At 37.5% G+C, this 17,098-nt stretch overlaps 2 protein-coding genes across 2 annotated transcripts in view; one reads left to right on the top strand and one right to left on the bottom strand.

Moving 5' to 3' along the window:
* The window catches only part of su(r) (dihydropyrimidine dehydrogenase su(r)), a 59,104-nt gene extending 58,343 nt beyond the window's left edge, over nt 1–761 (top strand). Inside the window, exon 21 of the mRNA XM_071695393.1 lies at nt 75–761. Coding sequence (XP_071551494.1) covers nt 75–183 — 109 coding nt within the window. The 3' untranslated portion in view covers nt 184–761. The remainder of the gene's footprint in view (nt 1–74) is intronic.
* A 9,808-nt stretch (nt 762–10,569) lies between these two features.
* Nucleotides 10,570–17,098, bottom strand: part of Naa40 (N-alpha-acetyltransferase 40) — a 14,589-nt gene continuing 8,060 nt past the window's right edge. The window contains exons 2-6 of the mRNA XM_071695398.1: nt 16,442–16,561; nt 15,308–15,453; nt 13,826–13,987; nt 12,006–12,164; nt 10,570–11,051 (exon numbers count right to left, since the gene is read on the bottom strand). Of these exons, the coding sequence (XP_071551499.1) occupies nt 10,943–11,051; nt 12,006–12,164; nt 13,826–13,987; nt 15,308–15,453; nt 16,442–16,561 (696 nt within the window). The 3' untranslated portion in view covers nt 10,570–10,942. The remainder of the gene's footprint in view (nt 11,052–12,005; nt 12,165–13,825; nt 13,988–15,307; nt 15,454–16,441; nt 16,562–17,098) is intronic.

The raw sequence follows: 17,098 nt of genomic DNA, 5'->3' as shown, positions 1-17,098 counted from the left end.
TTTATGCTATAAACTTTGAGATTTAGATAAGAAAACTTTTTCCATGCATTTAACAGAACCTTTTTTCCTGACAGAATGGTTCCTCGCACGGGTCCATACATTCCAAAACGAGGCATTCCTTTAGATGTAGGAGTTGTACCTCGGATTCCTGCAGTAGCTCGTGTTGAACTGCCTGCAGTTTAATGTTTCTAAATTTTGGTCTTCTGCAGTTAAGTGCTGTTGCAGTGAATTGGAAAATTTTTGCTTTTTGAAATTAAAATCTTTTTGTAGTATGATTAATATCCATTTATGATTATTAACTATTACACCAGATGCACTGCTGAAGACATTACATACCAGTCTTATTAACTAAATACTGTTGAAATACAGCATACATTTATACACACTTTAGCAAGAGGCTTGCAGATTATTACAGGAAGTTGCAGTGTAATATATTTAACTGTGTAAGGAATATGCAGACATTTAGATAACTGCATCTTCCATATTTTATTTTGAAAAATCTCACCATTTCCTTTTTTTTATAAAAAGGGATGAAATGAGATGAAAGAAAGGACAGTTCACTGTATAATCCATTTTATCTCCGAGTTCTGTATATTAATTTTTTTCAAGACAAAGCCATCAGAATTTTTTATCATTCATTACTATTTTTAAAATTGCAGAGTATGCTTCAGGATTTTTTTTTCTGCTGTAACAAAAGCTGCAATAACTTTTGTTAGTACATGTTGTAGCAAGTATGAATAAAAGCTGCAAGACTGGTTCTACCCTTACTTTGAACACCCTATCGCTACATTTGTATATTCTCATCATTCAGTACTTTAATTCATTTTCTATAAGTAGCCTAATTGTGAAGTTAAAAAACAGATGGGGGACAACAAATTATCTTTGTTTACTTATACTGTACATGTTTTTCCAGTAAATTGTTAAGACATTTGTGGATGAGTGCCTTCAAGTTATTTCATATTCTTATGTAATCCTCATCCTACCAAGCCTTGTTGGAAATGAGATGTTTGAGGACAATATGTGGTGTGAGGTGGTTTGATCAAGTAAGTAATGAAAGGGTAAGAGAGATATGTGGTAATAAAAAAAGTGTGGTTGAGAGAGCAGAAGAGGGTGTTTTGAAATGGTTTAGCCACATGGAGAGAATGAGTGAAGAAAGATTGACAAAGGATATATGTGTCAGAGGTGGAGGGAACGAGGAGAAGTGGGAGACCAAATTGGAGGTGGAAGGATGGAGTGAAAAAGATTTTGAACAATCGGGGCCTGAACATGCAGGAGGGTGAAAGGCGTGCAAGGAATAGAGTGAATTGGAACAATGTGGTATACCGGGGTCATGAAAGGCGTGCAAGGAATAGAGTGAACTGGAACAATGTGGTATACCGGGGTTGACGTGCTGTCAGTGGATTGAAACCGGGCATGTGAAGCATCTGGGGTAAAGCATGGAAAGTTTCGTGGGGCCTGGATGTGTGGAAAGGGAGCTATGGTTTCGGTGCATTATACATGACAGCTAGAGACTGAGTGTGAACAAATGTGGCCTCTGTTGTCTTTTCCTAGCACTACCTCGCACTCGTGGGGGGAGGGGGTTGTCATTTCATGTGTGGCGGGGTGGCGACGGGAATGAATAAAGGCAGCAAGTATGAATTATGTACGTGTGGATTTATGTATATGTCTGTGTATGTATATGTATACGTTGAAATGTATAGGTACGTATATGTGTGTATAAGGACATGTATGTATATACATGTGTATGTGGGTGGGTTGGGCCATTCTTTCCTCTGTTTCCTTGCGCTACCTCCCTAACACGGGAGACAGTGACAAAGTATAATAAATAAATAATAAATGAATAACCAAGCTTTCAATCACACATACAGAATCTTCCCCTTTGCCAGTAATCATTCATATGAATAATTTTTTCACATAATTTCTTCATATTATTATATCACCTCAGCACTTTAATGTACTATTCCACAGCAGGCCCTTGCAACCAATCAAATTTTCAAAACACTTATCCATTTGCATTCTAAGTACTTACAGATTTCTTCAACCATTCCTGGTTTCACAACAAAATCCCTAAGAGTATGGAAGCTTGCCAACATAGTACCAATCCTAAAACCCTCCAAACCACCAAACTCTGTTGTCTGAGAGCCCTATATGTGTCAATACCATCTGATATTCATAGAAAAAAAAATTTTGTGACAGAAATTACTTCAGCTTAACCAAATCAAGCATCCCAAAATCAGGAGACTGTCAAGCATGAAATCTATGATGTAAAGTTTGTACTCATTGCATAAAACAAAAGCTCCTAGTGAGGTAAGTCTTGGTACTCAACCTAGCAAAAGTAAACTTAAATACAACCTTACATTTTCCTACCCATACAGAGAATTCTAAGAATCAAGTGATTCCAACAGCTGTCCCTTATCAAGTGATTCCAACAGCTGTCCCTTATTTCAACAAAGGAATCATAAGTGTACAGTCACTAATAATTACCACCAATCTCTCCTCTATTTTCATCCTAGTCACAGCCACACATCAGCCTGAATTTAATAAAGCCTCACTTAACTTTCCTTTTCCTGTCCCTATAAGCCACCTACTTATGCAGGAGATATGGGTAATTTTCTTAGTCTCATTTCCCCAAGGATAGGTGCTATGTTTGAGGAGAGGAACTTGAGTGTACTGGCTCTGATTGAGACTATGTTGAAAAGGAAAGAGGAAGAAATGTCTAGGAATGTTCAAGGAATAAAACCTGGGGTTAGCATGAGGTCATAAGTGAAGGAGAGGCAAATGACACTTCTGATGAAGGAGCTGTGGGACTGTTAGCCCTCACCCATCAACAAGCCTTACTTTTTCTTTCCAAAATATTCAAGTTTTAGATCCATAGATGTTTTATATTTACAGGATGAGGGATAAACAGTATAAAAGTAAATTCATGCCTTGTAATACTCACATAGGCTAATGCTCTGCTCTTATCCAAGATATAAAAGGACTTGCAAGTATTTTTTCAACCTTACACGATTATGACCATATTATTTTCATTCCTTATAAAAGAATTAATTTATTAAAATACTTTATTCATAACTTTTATACAGATACTGTATGTGTTGGCAGAAATTGGCAAATGTGGCAATGTTAATACAAACTGCATATTCCTCCCATATCATGTCAGCAGGGGAAGAAAGTGATTATCTTGTGGAAATATACAGCACACATACATGCCCCCATCTCTAACCCAACCCAAAACATAGTATTGAAAGTGCGGCACACATTCTCAATAGTAGGTTTTCAGATGTATGATGTTAAAGAAAGTAAGGAAATGAGTTTGAAATTGATGTAGGTTGGAATGAAAGTAGACCTCTCACGAGGTGGGTGACTGTGAGTACTTATACCCTTGATTGTGAGAGAAGGGTAAAAATGGGTGCTTTTTGCAATGAATATAATGATTTTCAAGAGAAGGATTATATCTTGATGCAAGCTAGGGGGTCTGAATGCAAGGGGATATGGCAACTGAGGGCATAACTAAGGGCAAATGAAATTAGGGAAAGCTTGAGTTGTGAGCTGAAAGAGGCTTATCAATAGAAACACTTTAAAAAATTTGCACATAAGAGTATACATGAATGAGAAGGGTTGGAGATCAATGGATATGTTCTAACTGACATGCATGCAAAGGAGAGATTTTGCATGTCAATAAGCTAGAGGAGCACTAAGTAGGATGTGGGATCATTTCTTGTTGGAGGCAAGTGTCAAAGTATGTAATGCTTTTTAGAAAAAGAGGAAATGAAATGTGGGAAAGAAGAACTGTAAAAGAAGATTGTGCAGAGATACCAAGAGACTAAATGAAATGGGGCATAAGGTGACAGTAAATGAAACTATAGGAGTTTGACAGGAGTGGAAGAAATTTAGGAAAACAGTACATGCATGTGCAGGTGAAGTGTGGCATGCAGAATGCGGGAAGTGAGCCTATGGTAAAGGGTAGCGAGTGGTAGTAGGATGGGGAAGTTAAACTGTCATTGAAGGAAAAGAGAGAGGCATATAGATATTACCTGCAGGGAAGGAGTGGTAATTACTGGGAGGTGTACAAAAGGATGTGGCAAGAGGTTTAGCAAAAGGTACACTTGAGCTGAAAGAAAGAACAGATGAGATCGGGTGAGACAGTAGTGATTAATTTCAGGAAAAAAATAAATATTTAGGAAGGAGTAGAATAACATCAGGAGAACAAATAGGAATGACAATGAGGGGAGCAGACTGAGAAGTGGTAACTGGCAAAGAGCTACATGATAGGGTAGTCAATGTGGTGTGTTTAGGACCTGGTGGCATGCAGAGTAAGAATCCTGCTTAACAGTTTGGTAAGAGAGGGAGGTGAAAGCCTTACATATGATGAAGTATGGCAAAACTGCTGGAGTGGATGGGATTGCAGTTGACTTTTTCAAGAAATGTGAGGATAGTGTTGTTGACTGGATAGCCAGGCTTTGTTTGTATGCTCAAGGTGAGGTACCTGATGACTGGGAGAATGCATGTATAGAGCCCTTAAATGTAAAGGCATGTTTAAATTATTGAAGTATAAGTCTGCTAAGAATAACTGATACTGTAATATGTATTGGAAAGTGACAACAGAGGGTGGTGGCATGCAGAGAACATCTGACTGGGAGGGATAAAGGATATATGGACCAGGTGTTTGTTTTGAAGAATTGGTGTGAAAAATATTTGGTGAAAGGGGTGAACTGAATGTGGCAGTTATGGATCTAAAAAAAAGCATGAAAGCATTTAATAGGGTTAACTAAAAGGCCTGTGAAAGGAGCTATAAATATAGTGCCCATCAATGAAGTACGTGCAGTTATGGATCTAAAAAAAGCATGAAAGCATTTAATAGGGTTAACTAAAAGCCTTGTGAAAGGAGCTATAAATATAGTGCCCATCAATGAAGTACGTGCAATCAGGGCCATGGCAATATTGATGCAAATCACTTTACCCCACCTAAAACCTAAAATAGTGTTGGTGTTTGCCAATGAAGATGGCACTCTCTAGTGAGCAGTGGCAACCATGTCATGTGCCAGCATACCATATGAGCCCACTTTAGTAAAAGCTTAACTGCTGTAGGTGGGAATGCTAAGTTGTGCTCCCCACTTATGCTGATGACAGAGTTTAGCATTGTGTGAAAAGAAAAAGTTGAGGATGTACAAAAAAAAAGTAAAAAGAAAAAAAAAAAGGTAAGGTGCTGAGATGCATCAGAAAAATAAGGCAGGATGGTTTGAGAGTAAGTCTGATTGGGGATGACCTTAATGAAGTAGTGCTTTATATATCTGGGAGAGTACTTAGCAATGGATAGAACTATAGAGGCATAAGTGAGTAACGGTGGGAGAGAAGGCTAAAGTCCTGGGTGCTTTAAGGGGTCCTTGAGGGGAGAGATTTGTGTTCGTTAGAGCCAAGAAAGGTATGTTTGAAAGGTATAGTAGTCCTAAAAGATTTGTATGGAAGCAAAATAAAAGAGGAGGGTGGACAATGTTGGAAATGAAAAGCCTGACAAAATGTGAAATGAAGTAGGTCAATCTAACTGAGAGAGCTGACCATGGTGTGCTGAAATGGTTTGGACGTATAGAGAGGATGAGAACATAAAGACAGACTTATGATATCAATGTGTCAGAGGTGCTGGCAGCAAGACTCTATACGACCATGATGCAGATTCCACTAAAGACAATGAACACTTATTCTTCAACTGCAGGAACACACCCGACAAAGACACACACATCACCATACTTCTTGAACTTTGATCCCACCCAGTAAATGCAGCCAGCTTTCTAAGCTCTGCAGGAGCCCATTACAATTGGATACTGGGGTATGACGGTGACTTGAGGTGGGGTAATACACACATATGAAAAATAATGGCCTTAATTATGAATAACCCAAAGTGAGTCATGAATCTTATGGATAACCCAGTCATGAATCTTTTGATATCATAATAATAAACATTTAAAGAAATTATCTTTTACACTCACTGATGATGAGAAACGGATTTCTGCTGATAGTATGGTGGGATGTGGTGAGAGCAGCATTCTACATTACATACTTTATAATATGCAATACACACTGACTCAAAAACACAAAAAATTAACAGAATAGAGGATGTAACTTATAACTACACATTACAGGAATTTCAATGTTTTGCACTTTTTCTTTTCCAAATTATATTACTTTGTTTTTCAATTGTTAAGGCACTATACTCTACATCACTTTTTCACTCAGACTTTTCCATGAGGAATTTGGATTTATTGTTGACATATGACACTCTTAAGCTTAAAGAGGTTTTTTGAAGAAACATCTTTAGAAGACCTGAATATCCTTTTGAAGAGATTTTTTGGATAATTTTCCAATGCCAAGAGTACTACCTGACTATTGGCCACAGAAAAGTGACCCTATCGTAAATGCAATTGTGACAAATTCAAAGTAGTTCCATTTCTACAGTTCTGAAAAATGTGCTAAATATGAGACCAATTTTACAGCCACAATGGTATGCAAATTACTAGGGAATGTGAAGTAATGAAGTGTTACTTAGTGGTTTTAGTATGTCTCTTTGTATGTTTGTGGATAAAGTATTTGCACACACACACACACATATATATATACATAAATATATATGTGGATGTCAACAGGGACCTCTGGTTTTGGTGCATTATTCACGACAGTTCATGTGGCCTTCTTTGTCTTTCTTAGCACTAACTCGCTGACATGGGATGGCGATGCGGTTTCCTGTGGGGCAGGATGGTGCTAGGAATGGATGAAGGTAAGCAATTATGAATATGCACATGTGTATGTTATTGTTGATATGTATGTGTACATGTATGTGCATTTATATATATATATATATACGTATGTGTATATGAGTGGATGGGTCACTCATTCTTTGTCTGTTTCTTTGAGCTACCTTGCTGACGAGGGAAATGGTGATCAAGTATAATAAATAAAATATATATATATATATATATATATATATATATATATATATATATATATATATATATTTTTTGCTTTGTCGCTGTCTCCTGCGTTTGCGAGGTAGCGCAAGGAAACAGACGAAAGAAATGGCCCAACCCACCCCCATACACATGTACATACATACGTCCACACACGCAAATATACATACCTACACAGCTTTCCATGGTTTACCCCAGACGCTTCACATGCCCCGATTCAATCCACTGACAGCACGTCAACCCCGGTATACCACATTGCTCCAATTCACTCTATTCCTTGCCCTCCTTTCACCCTCCTGCATGTTCAGGCCCCGATCACACAAAATCTTTTTCACTCCATCTTTCCACCTCCAATTTGGTCTCCCTCTTCTCCTCGTTCCCTCCACCTCCGACACATATATCCTCTTGGTCAATCCTTCCTCACTCATTCTCTCCATGTGCCCAAACCATTTCAAAACACCCTCTTCTGCTCTCAACCACGCTCATTTTATTTCCACACATCTCTCTTACCCTTACGTTACTTACTCGATCAAACCACCTCACACCACACATTGTCCTCAAACATCTCATTTCCAGCACATCCATCCTCCTGCGCACAACTCTATCCATAGCCCACGCCTCGCAACCATACAACATTGTTGGAACCACTATTCCTTCAAACATACCCATTTTTGCTTTCCGAGATAATGTTCTCGACTTCCACACATTCTTCAAGGCTCCCAGAATTTTCGCCCCCTCCCCCACCCTATGATCCACTTCCGCTTCCATGGTTCCATCCGCTGCCAGATCCACTCCCAGATATCTAAAACACTTTACTTCCTCCAGTTTTTCTCCATTTAAACTTACCTCCCAATTGACTTGACCCTCAACCCTACTGTACCTAATAACCTTGCTCTTATTCACATTTACTCTTAACTTTCTTCTTTCACACACTTTACCAAACTCAGTCACCAGCTTCAGCAGTTTCTCACATGAATCAGCCACCAGCGCTGTATCATCAGCGAACAACAACTGACTTACTTCCCAAGCTCTCTCATCCACAACAGACTTCATACTTGCCCCTATATATATATATATATATATATATATATATATATATATATATTTTTTTTTTTTTTTTTTTTTTTTTTTTTTTTCAAACTATTCGCCATTTCCCGCATTAGCGAGGTAGCGTTAAGAACAGAGGACTGGGCCTTTGAGGGAATACCCTCACCTGGCCCAATTCTCTGTTCCTTCTTTTGGAAAATTAAAAAAAAAAAAAAAAAAAAAAAAAAAAAAAAAAAAACCGAGAGGGGAGGATTTCCAGCCCCCCGCTCCCTCCCCTTTTAGTCGCCTTCTACGACACGCAGGGAATACGTGGGAAGTACTCTTAATCCCCTATCCCCAGGGATAATATATATATATATATATATATATATTATCTCAGTGAATGTAGGTTTGCGGCAGGGGTGTGTGATGTCTCCACGGTTGTTTAATTTGTTTATGGATGGGGTTGTTAGGGAGGTGAATGCAAGAGTTTTGGAAAGAGGGGCAAGTATGAAGTCTGTTGGGGATGAGAGAGCTTGGGAAGTGAGTCAGTTGTTGTTCACTGATGATACAGCGCTGGTGGCTGATTCATGTGAGAAACTGCAGAAGCTGGTGACTGAGTTTGGTAAAGTGTGTGGAAGAAGAAAGTTAAGAGTAAATGTGAATAAGAGCAAGGTTATTAGGTACAGTAGGGTTGAGGGTCAAGTCAATTGGGAGGTGAGTCTCAATGGAGAAAAACTGGAGGAAGTGAAGTGTTTTAGATATCTGGGAGTGGATCTGGCAGCGGATGGAACCATGGAAGCGGAAGTGGATCATAGGGTGGGGGAGGGGGCGAAAATTCTGGGAGCCTTGAAGAACGTGTGGAAGTCGAGAACATTATCTCGGAAAGCAAAAATGGGTATGTTTGAAGGAATAGTGGTTCCAACAATGTTGTATGGTTGTGAGGCGTGGGCTATGGATAGAGTTGTGCACAGGAGGATGGATGTGCTGGAAATGAGATGTTTGAGGACAATGTGTGGTGTGAGGTGGTTTGATCGAGTAAGTAACGTAAGGGTAAGAGAGATGTGTGGAAATAAATAGAGCGTGGTTGAGAGAGCAGAAGAGAGTGTTTTGAAATGGTTTGGGCACATGGAGAGAATGAGTGAGGAAAGATTGACCAAGAGGATATATGTGTCGGAGGTGGAGGGAACGAGGAGAAAGTTGTGTAGGTATGTATATTTGCGTGTGTGGACGTATGTATATACATGTGTATGGGGGTGGGTTGGGCCATTTCTTTCGTCTGTTTCCTTGCGCTACCTCGCAAACGCGGGAGACAGCAGCATATATATATATATATATTATATATATATATATATATATATATATATATATATATATATATATATATATATATATACATATATATATATTTATATTTTTATTTATTATACTTTGTATATATATCACCTCCCCATTTGTGCCCTTCACTGAAGTTCCCATTTGCTCCCTTGTCTTACGCACTTTATTTACCTCCTTCCAGAACATCTTTTTATTCTCCCTAAAATTTAATGATACTCCCTCACCCCAACTCTCATTTGCCCTTTTTTTCACCTCTTGCACCTTTCTCTTGACCTCCTGTCTCTTTCTTTTATACATCTCCCACTCAATTTCATGGGAAATATATATATATATATATATATATATATATATATATATATATATATATATATATATATATTACACTTTTTCCATACTTGTTCGCTGTTTCCTGTGTTTGCAAGGTAGCACCAGAAATAGATGAAGAAAAGGTCTCTTTTGCTCATATCCATTCTCTAGCTTTCACATGTAATACATCAAAACCACAGTACCCAGGCCCTACAGATATTTCAGTGATTTTCTCTGATAGCTTCATATGCCCTAGGTCAGTCTGACAGGAGATTGTCCTTTATATACCACATCAATTCAATGTGTCCCTTGCAAACCTTACACCCTCTTGCACATTCAGGCCCTGAGCACTCAAAACATTTTTTACCCCAGCCTTCTATCCCCAATTTAGTCTATCTGCTACTCTTTGTTCCCTCAACCTCTGATGCAAACACCCTCTTTCTCAACCTCTCCTCACCCATCCTTTCCATATGTCCAAACCATTTCACTACACCCTCTTCAGCTTTCTTAACCATTCTCTTCCCAATACCTTTAATTCTTTTCCTCAATCAACCCTCCTCACACCACATATTGTCCTCAGGAATTTCAATTCAAACACATTCATCCACTCCTCTACTTTCTTGTGTAAAGCCCACACCTTGCATCCATACAACTTTTAGAAAATTAAAAATACAAGGAGTGGAGAGTTTCCAGCCCCATCTCTTCAGTCATTTTATTGCATTCATCCACCACTCCTCTGCTATAAAAGTATTTCTTTACATTGTTTTTTAAAGTTTTTTGCTACATTTGAAGAACCTGTCACTGTCATCAATCTGGTTTGAAACTTTAAGTTTGATCCGTCTCACCTTATGCATCTCTCTTCCAAGGTGGGAAATTTTAAGGCTTCTATTCTTTACCTGTAACTCAGTTCTCTTACTTGTGGTACCATCTCTTTTGCCCTCCTCTGGATGTTCTCCACTAGCTCTTTGTGCTTTACTAGGTGCGCAGACCAATATAAGAAGCATATTCAAATTCTGGCCATATGTAGGATATGAATTACTTCCTAAATATTTCCTTATCCATACACTTAAAAGCTGTTATACTATTTGATAGCAGATAGTTTGTTTCCTCAATGTTTCTCCTAATGTGGAATACTGGTGACAAGTTATGGACAATGTTGACTTCTCACACATACAATCCTGAAGCTTATTTCCTGCTAGATAATAATCATATTTAGGGCTTCTTTCAGCTTGTGTGTGTGTTTCTCTATTAACCATGTCTTCAGTCACAGAGTATTACACTTGAATGTGTGTGTGTGTGTACATATGTTACATTCAAAGAGAGGTCTTCTGTGTTGGCTTCATCTTATTTGATTTACTGAGGATACTGTAATCAAATGACTCTTCAAATGTGTCTTCTGGTGAGGTTTCATCAGTCTCATACCTACCAAAGAAAGGAAATCTGATATCAGGTTTAATATGTCTGAGCATAATAGAATAATCATAAGTAATCTTCATACAGGAAAAGGTTAGGAAGTTTGGCCTATTGGCATTTATTGTCTTAATAAGGGGATACTTTCAAATAGTAAAGCAAAAAGAATATTAATATATCAATATTCATTTTCATATCATTTGTACTCCAAAGAAGATATTAATAGGATAGATGCAGTGTCACCAAATTGCCACAACCATTCCCACTAACACTCACAGAGGACATCCTGACATCCCGCAAGCATTTTTTTCATATGGTCCAGGGCAAATAACTCTGGTTAATCACATGGCAGAATCTTAAATATTGGACTGGAGACCACTTACTCAACCAATGTATCATAAAATTTTATTTTATCATAATGGAAAGGTGAAAATGTGGGCTTATGCCAGTGAAATTTATTCCGAAATTCATGTAACTGCATGTAGGTGTCATCCAGCAACAAACCAAAACATCTTCAAATTAATCCCCACACTCATCTTTAAAGATGTGTCTAAATGTTTGACGATGTAACCATTGTGAGAATAAAGGATTGATGGGTAGAATTTTTGAGGAAAGAAACCTGTATATTTTAGCTACAAGTAAAACAAAGCTCAAGGGTAAAGGGGAAGAATGGTTTCCCTGATACTGGAAGTAGCACAGCATTGGGCAGCAAGAACCTTCAGAAAGATCTGGGTAATACCAGGACTCTTTCATAGAAACTGGTCCTGGGGTAATTATTTATAAACGAGTAAAGAAACTGCAAGACTGTAATAAATGCTTAAATATTCATGTTCTGTTAAGTCCTTATCTACTAACTGAATGCTGTGAAATTACAATGGGCCAAAAATTCTCAAAAGAAAATTGCATGCTCGATATACAAGTGAATTTATCTTACACAGTTGCAAGGATGATATGATGAAAAAATACCTGCATTTTCTGAAGAAAGCCATGCCATCAGGATTGTGTTTGAATACTGTCAGAACTACTTTTTGCATCTGATTAGAAAATGCCATCAACTCCAGGACTTGCATCATGAACTTCCCAAGGCCCTTGTTGCGACAGTCCATCTCCAACTGCAATTCATAGCTGGCACAAAGTTAAGATATAAATATTAGTAAAAGAAAATAAAATTCTGTCAATTCTGAGCAAATTCATGCAAAAATATAAAATTTCATCCAATCAGCCTAAGTATCCATATACCTCTTTTCTAACATTTTGCTTTCCTTGACATTCCAAAAAGTTTGACCCTAAAGGCTAGAATTTTGAAATCACACCGGGAAATTTTTATTTTCAGCATTTCTAAGCCACAGGGATTCTCTAAGAGCATATACTTCTTAGGTCTTTATAAAAATAAATAAAGGGACATCTTACAGTATGCTAAAACAAAGAGCACCAATGTCTTACTTTTAAAGTGTCAAACTTACGGGCCACAAAAAACACCCAAAAGCATGCACTTTTTCCCTGCCTTGGAATACAACAAAATTCTTCCTTTCACTTTCTCTAAAGGAAGCAAGATGGTACAGCCTCAATCTCCTAATTATGGCCATCTTGAATTCAATACATATTTATGTAAATACTGTATTTTCCATCATGTAAAATGCACATTATTTCCAGAAAAATTTCTCCAAATTTCACCCTGGATCTTATATGCCAACAGTTAGGCATTTGGGGAAAGAAGCCATCAGCAACAGACTGATGCTTGCTTCCAAGAAGGAAAAATTCTGGTCTTTAAACAGAAATGGAACAGATGAACAAGCACGGGTGCAAGTTCAGAGGCACACTCTTTCAGTACATGTGGATGGATGCCTTGCTTGTGTCCAGAGAGAAGTACAGAACAAGTTGGATGTGCTGAAAATCAAATGTTTGAGGACATGTGTGAGAAGGGTTGATCGAATATGAAATGATAGGTTAAGAGAGAGATGTTGCAAAACGAGAATGTATAAAAGAGCCGAAAATGATGTTGAAAAATGGTTTGGACACATGTAGAGGGAAAGTCAAGAGAGGGTTACAAATATGGTAATCATGTCAGTAGAGAACAAAGAAAAGCCAGAGTTGTGCAGGAGATAGAGCAAAGCGGTATATGGAGGCAACACACTGTCAGTAAGGTAAAGCATGCCATATGAAGAGGTTTGGGGAAATGACAGAATGGTCTGAAGGGCCAGTTGTGGATAGAGGGCTCTGGTTTTGGTGCATTATATATCAAAGTTGGGGAGTGGGTGTAAATAAACGAGACTATTCTTCATCTGTTCTTGACACTAGCTTGCTAACACAGGAAACAGCAAAGTATGAACAAAAATTGAATTTTTCCATACTTGTTCAACATTCCCTACATCAGTGAGGTATTGTCAGGAATGGACAAAGAACAGATGATGCTTGAGGAATGATTGGGATTGGGTGGAGAAAAATTAATTTGTGAGGAGATGGCGTGAAAGATGTTGGTGTCACCTAACCAATTAACTTAGCTCGCAAAGTGAAAAATTAAGAAACACTTTGAGAGAGGAAGTTCATGTTTCATTTTAACAAACTGGGCATGGGATGAGTAAATTCATGAGTATGTATGTATATGATTCATCCCATGGTATTTGAAACTGTGTAATGATGACAGAGAGACAGGAAACCCTTTATTGTTTTAGCAGCAATCCTCTAAAATAGTTTGACTGTATTCAACTAATCAGTTGAATGTGACTTAAAATACTGTCAAATGCAAATTTGCTATAGCATTCAAATTCATGAAATTGCTAACTTACCAATACAAAACTTCATCACCATAATCAATATCAAACCGAAAGTGAGAAAATGCAATTGGTTTCTCAGACAATGTATCAATAGCAAAAAGATACCACGCAGCATCTTCTGTCATTTCTTCTCTCTTCTCGTCTTCATGCCATCCCTGGCTGCTCTTTACATACCTGTCAGAGACAAAAGAGATTATGTTAGATTATTTGACCTGTCATACATGAAAGTGGGAGCCTGTAGGAAACTATTTTGAGCCTAGACTGGGTCAGAAGCAGATATGTGTGCTTACACATCTGACTTGACATTGGTATGAAATACAATGAAAGCAAAAAAAAAAAAAAAAAAAAAAAAAAAAAAAAAAAATAGAACAGTGACTCTAACCAATGCAAATAATTAAATATGATTAGCAATTTATCAAGTGCACTGATAAAAATCTACATTTCACATCCCCACCACCCAATGACAGGACCCTACTTCAGATGTTTCTCCCTATTAGGTTCTATGAGTTATCCATGGAGAAAGGCCATAGCCACTATATGACAACAGTCCTTGCTGACCATTTTTCACACCTTTCAACATGTCAATGTAGGTTGACTGTAATTAGCCTGCTGCCTAAGGCAACATGTTGCAAATATATCAAAGTCGTAATATCATAAGAATGCATGAGATGATTTATTCTAACATTGTGGACAGAAGCCTATTAATCAACTTGGTCAACAAAACAGTCATACAAAGACTGTCACAATGAACCTGGAAGTGCTTTAGCTGTCAGGCTTGCAGCTGCTCACCACCAGATCATATGCAACAAGACTATTCCAATCTTCACTCTAAGGACACTGTTAATTTGCACATGCTTACAGATCACATTTATGAAAAAGAAAATTACAGCAGGAAACCAATGACCCAGAATGAACAAAGCAACACCATGATCTTAAAACATCGTTGAAAGATGTTTGGATAAAACAACCAGATACCATAACACAAAATTGAATGTGAAACTTATTAAAAGAGAGAGGTGGATGAATTGGATAAACTGCATGAGGATATAAAATATGCATGCAGCATACATAGGTTCAAAAAGTTGTATGATAGTAGAGAAGGTGTCCTATGAGTATAAAACTGCCTTCCCATACATTACAAATGGGTAATGACATATATGCTCTACTGGAATGCTGCTTCACATTTTTTGATGTTTGAATATTAACTGAAAACTACCAATTCTGCATTATCATTATCATAACTATACAAATCAAAGTATCAACAATTTGATTCAGTTCATATGGCAATAAGAGTATAAACACTTAACTTACTGTGACTTACAAAATCACAACACAAATATCCTCAGCTAACAGTTGGAATACTAGCAATACAGCAGAGTTTTAAGTATATCAATAAACAAACATACAGCTCCTCTTCAATAACCAGTCTGTTCAATTAATTCTATTCACTAATATCTTCTACAGTAATACAGAACATTTAAATGTATTACTCACATTCCTCGCATATTTCTCTTACATAAATCAATTGCCCATTGCATCATAACAGGTTCCACTTCTTTAACTCTCTTACATATTAGCTGGCAGCTCAACCCATTACGCTCATACTTGTGAAATGATGGAAATTTGGACAGTGGATCTGGCTGAAAAAGAATTGTTACATAATCAGAATATACCACACAGTTATGCCGTTTTATGGAAATATAATGATTTCCCAAGTTTAAAAATTAATCTAAATAATACTAATTGTGTATTTCAGAGAAACCACAGTATTACTGCCTAAATTTCAATATAATCCATAAGCATAGTAAATAATACTCGTTTAGTGAACAGCAGAGAGAATCCAGGGAATAACTACATTGGAGGGGGGAATCAGAGATTATCAGTAATCACTGTACTAAGAACATAAGCAAAGTTAAGGATGATGATAATGAGTCTGGATAATCTTCAATACATCAAAAGATTATCTATCTATTCAATTATACTTTGTCGCTGTCTCCCTCATCAACAAGGTAGCGTTTATGAAGAAAGATAAACAACTATATGTATGATACAGAAAGAGACAGGTATGGTAATTTGAAAAATATGGTTGAAAGAGCAATAGAGGATATGCTGAAAGGGTATGGACATATGGAAAGAATGAGAGAGGAGAGGTTGACAAAGGATGTATGTGTCAGAAGTGGTATACAGGGGCAACGTGCTGTCAACTGACTGAACCAAGACACATGAAGCCACCAGGGAAACCATGGAATAGTCTTAGTGCCTGGTTCTGGATGGGAGGCTGTAGTTTTGAAGCATTACACATAGAAAAAAATGGATGAGAGCATATAAGGCCTTTTCTTTGTCTGCTCTTGTTGCTACCTCACTAATATAGAAAATGGTGAACTATTCTGAAATGAAAATAAAAAGTGTGTTATAATGAATGTTTCTCAAGACAGCTTCTTTGCCACACTCATGATAAAGATGTAATAAGATACTTCAGTAAAGAAAAAACTAAATTATTCAAATCTATCAAGAAAACAAATCATGATTAAAAACAACTACAGCTATCACCCACGACTAATATTTACATAGGACAATATCCTTTTAAACTCCCTGAGGCAGTTATTACGAATATATTAATATTCTTACCAGTGAATTAGCCTGGTTGACCAGCAACTGAGCTGCAGAAAGTCTTGCTCTCTCTGCCTTAAGAGCTGCACGCCGCTCCTTCCCTTTAATCTTAGATTTAGCCTTCTTCAGTTGCCGTTCCTGTGACATGTTTTTTAGAAGTGAGAATATTAATATAGAACCAACCATACAGTAAAGTTATGCTTGATTTGGCACATTAAAAAAACAGTTCATCTGACAAACATAATAAGAAAGAACTTATCTATTTATCTATATTATACTTGATCACCATTTCCTGCATTAGCAAGGTAGAGCCAGGAAACAGAGAAAAAAGATCCATCCGTTCATACACACACAAATATATATACAAACACATACACATACATATGCATGTATATACATTAAATATTCATATTTCTTTTATGCTGGCTGAAACCCTAATCAAGGCCATTCCATTAATGCTATATATATATCCACTTCCGCTTCCATGGATCTGGCAGCGGATGGAACCATGGAAGCGGAAGTGGATCATAGGGTGGGGGAGGGGACAAAAATCCTGGGAGCCTTGAAGAATGTGTGGAAGTCAAGAACATTATCTCGGAAAGCAAAAATGGGTATGTTTGAAGGAATAGTGGTTCCAACAAAGTTGTATGGTTGCGAGGCGTGGGCTATGGATAG

The sequence above is a fragment of the Panulirus ornatus genome, chromosome 58 (assembly GCF_036320965.1).
Source record: "Panulirus ornatus isolate Po-2019 chromosome 58, ASM3632096v1, whole genome shotgun sequence".
NCBI classification, from domain to species: Eukaryota; Metazoa; Arthropoda; class Malacostraca; order Decapoda; family Palinuridae; genus Panulirus; species Panulirus ornatus.
Note: the sequence above shows the minus strand (reverse complement) of the source record. Positions and strands in the feature narration are given on the sequence as shown.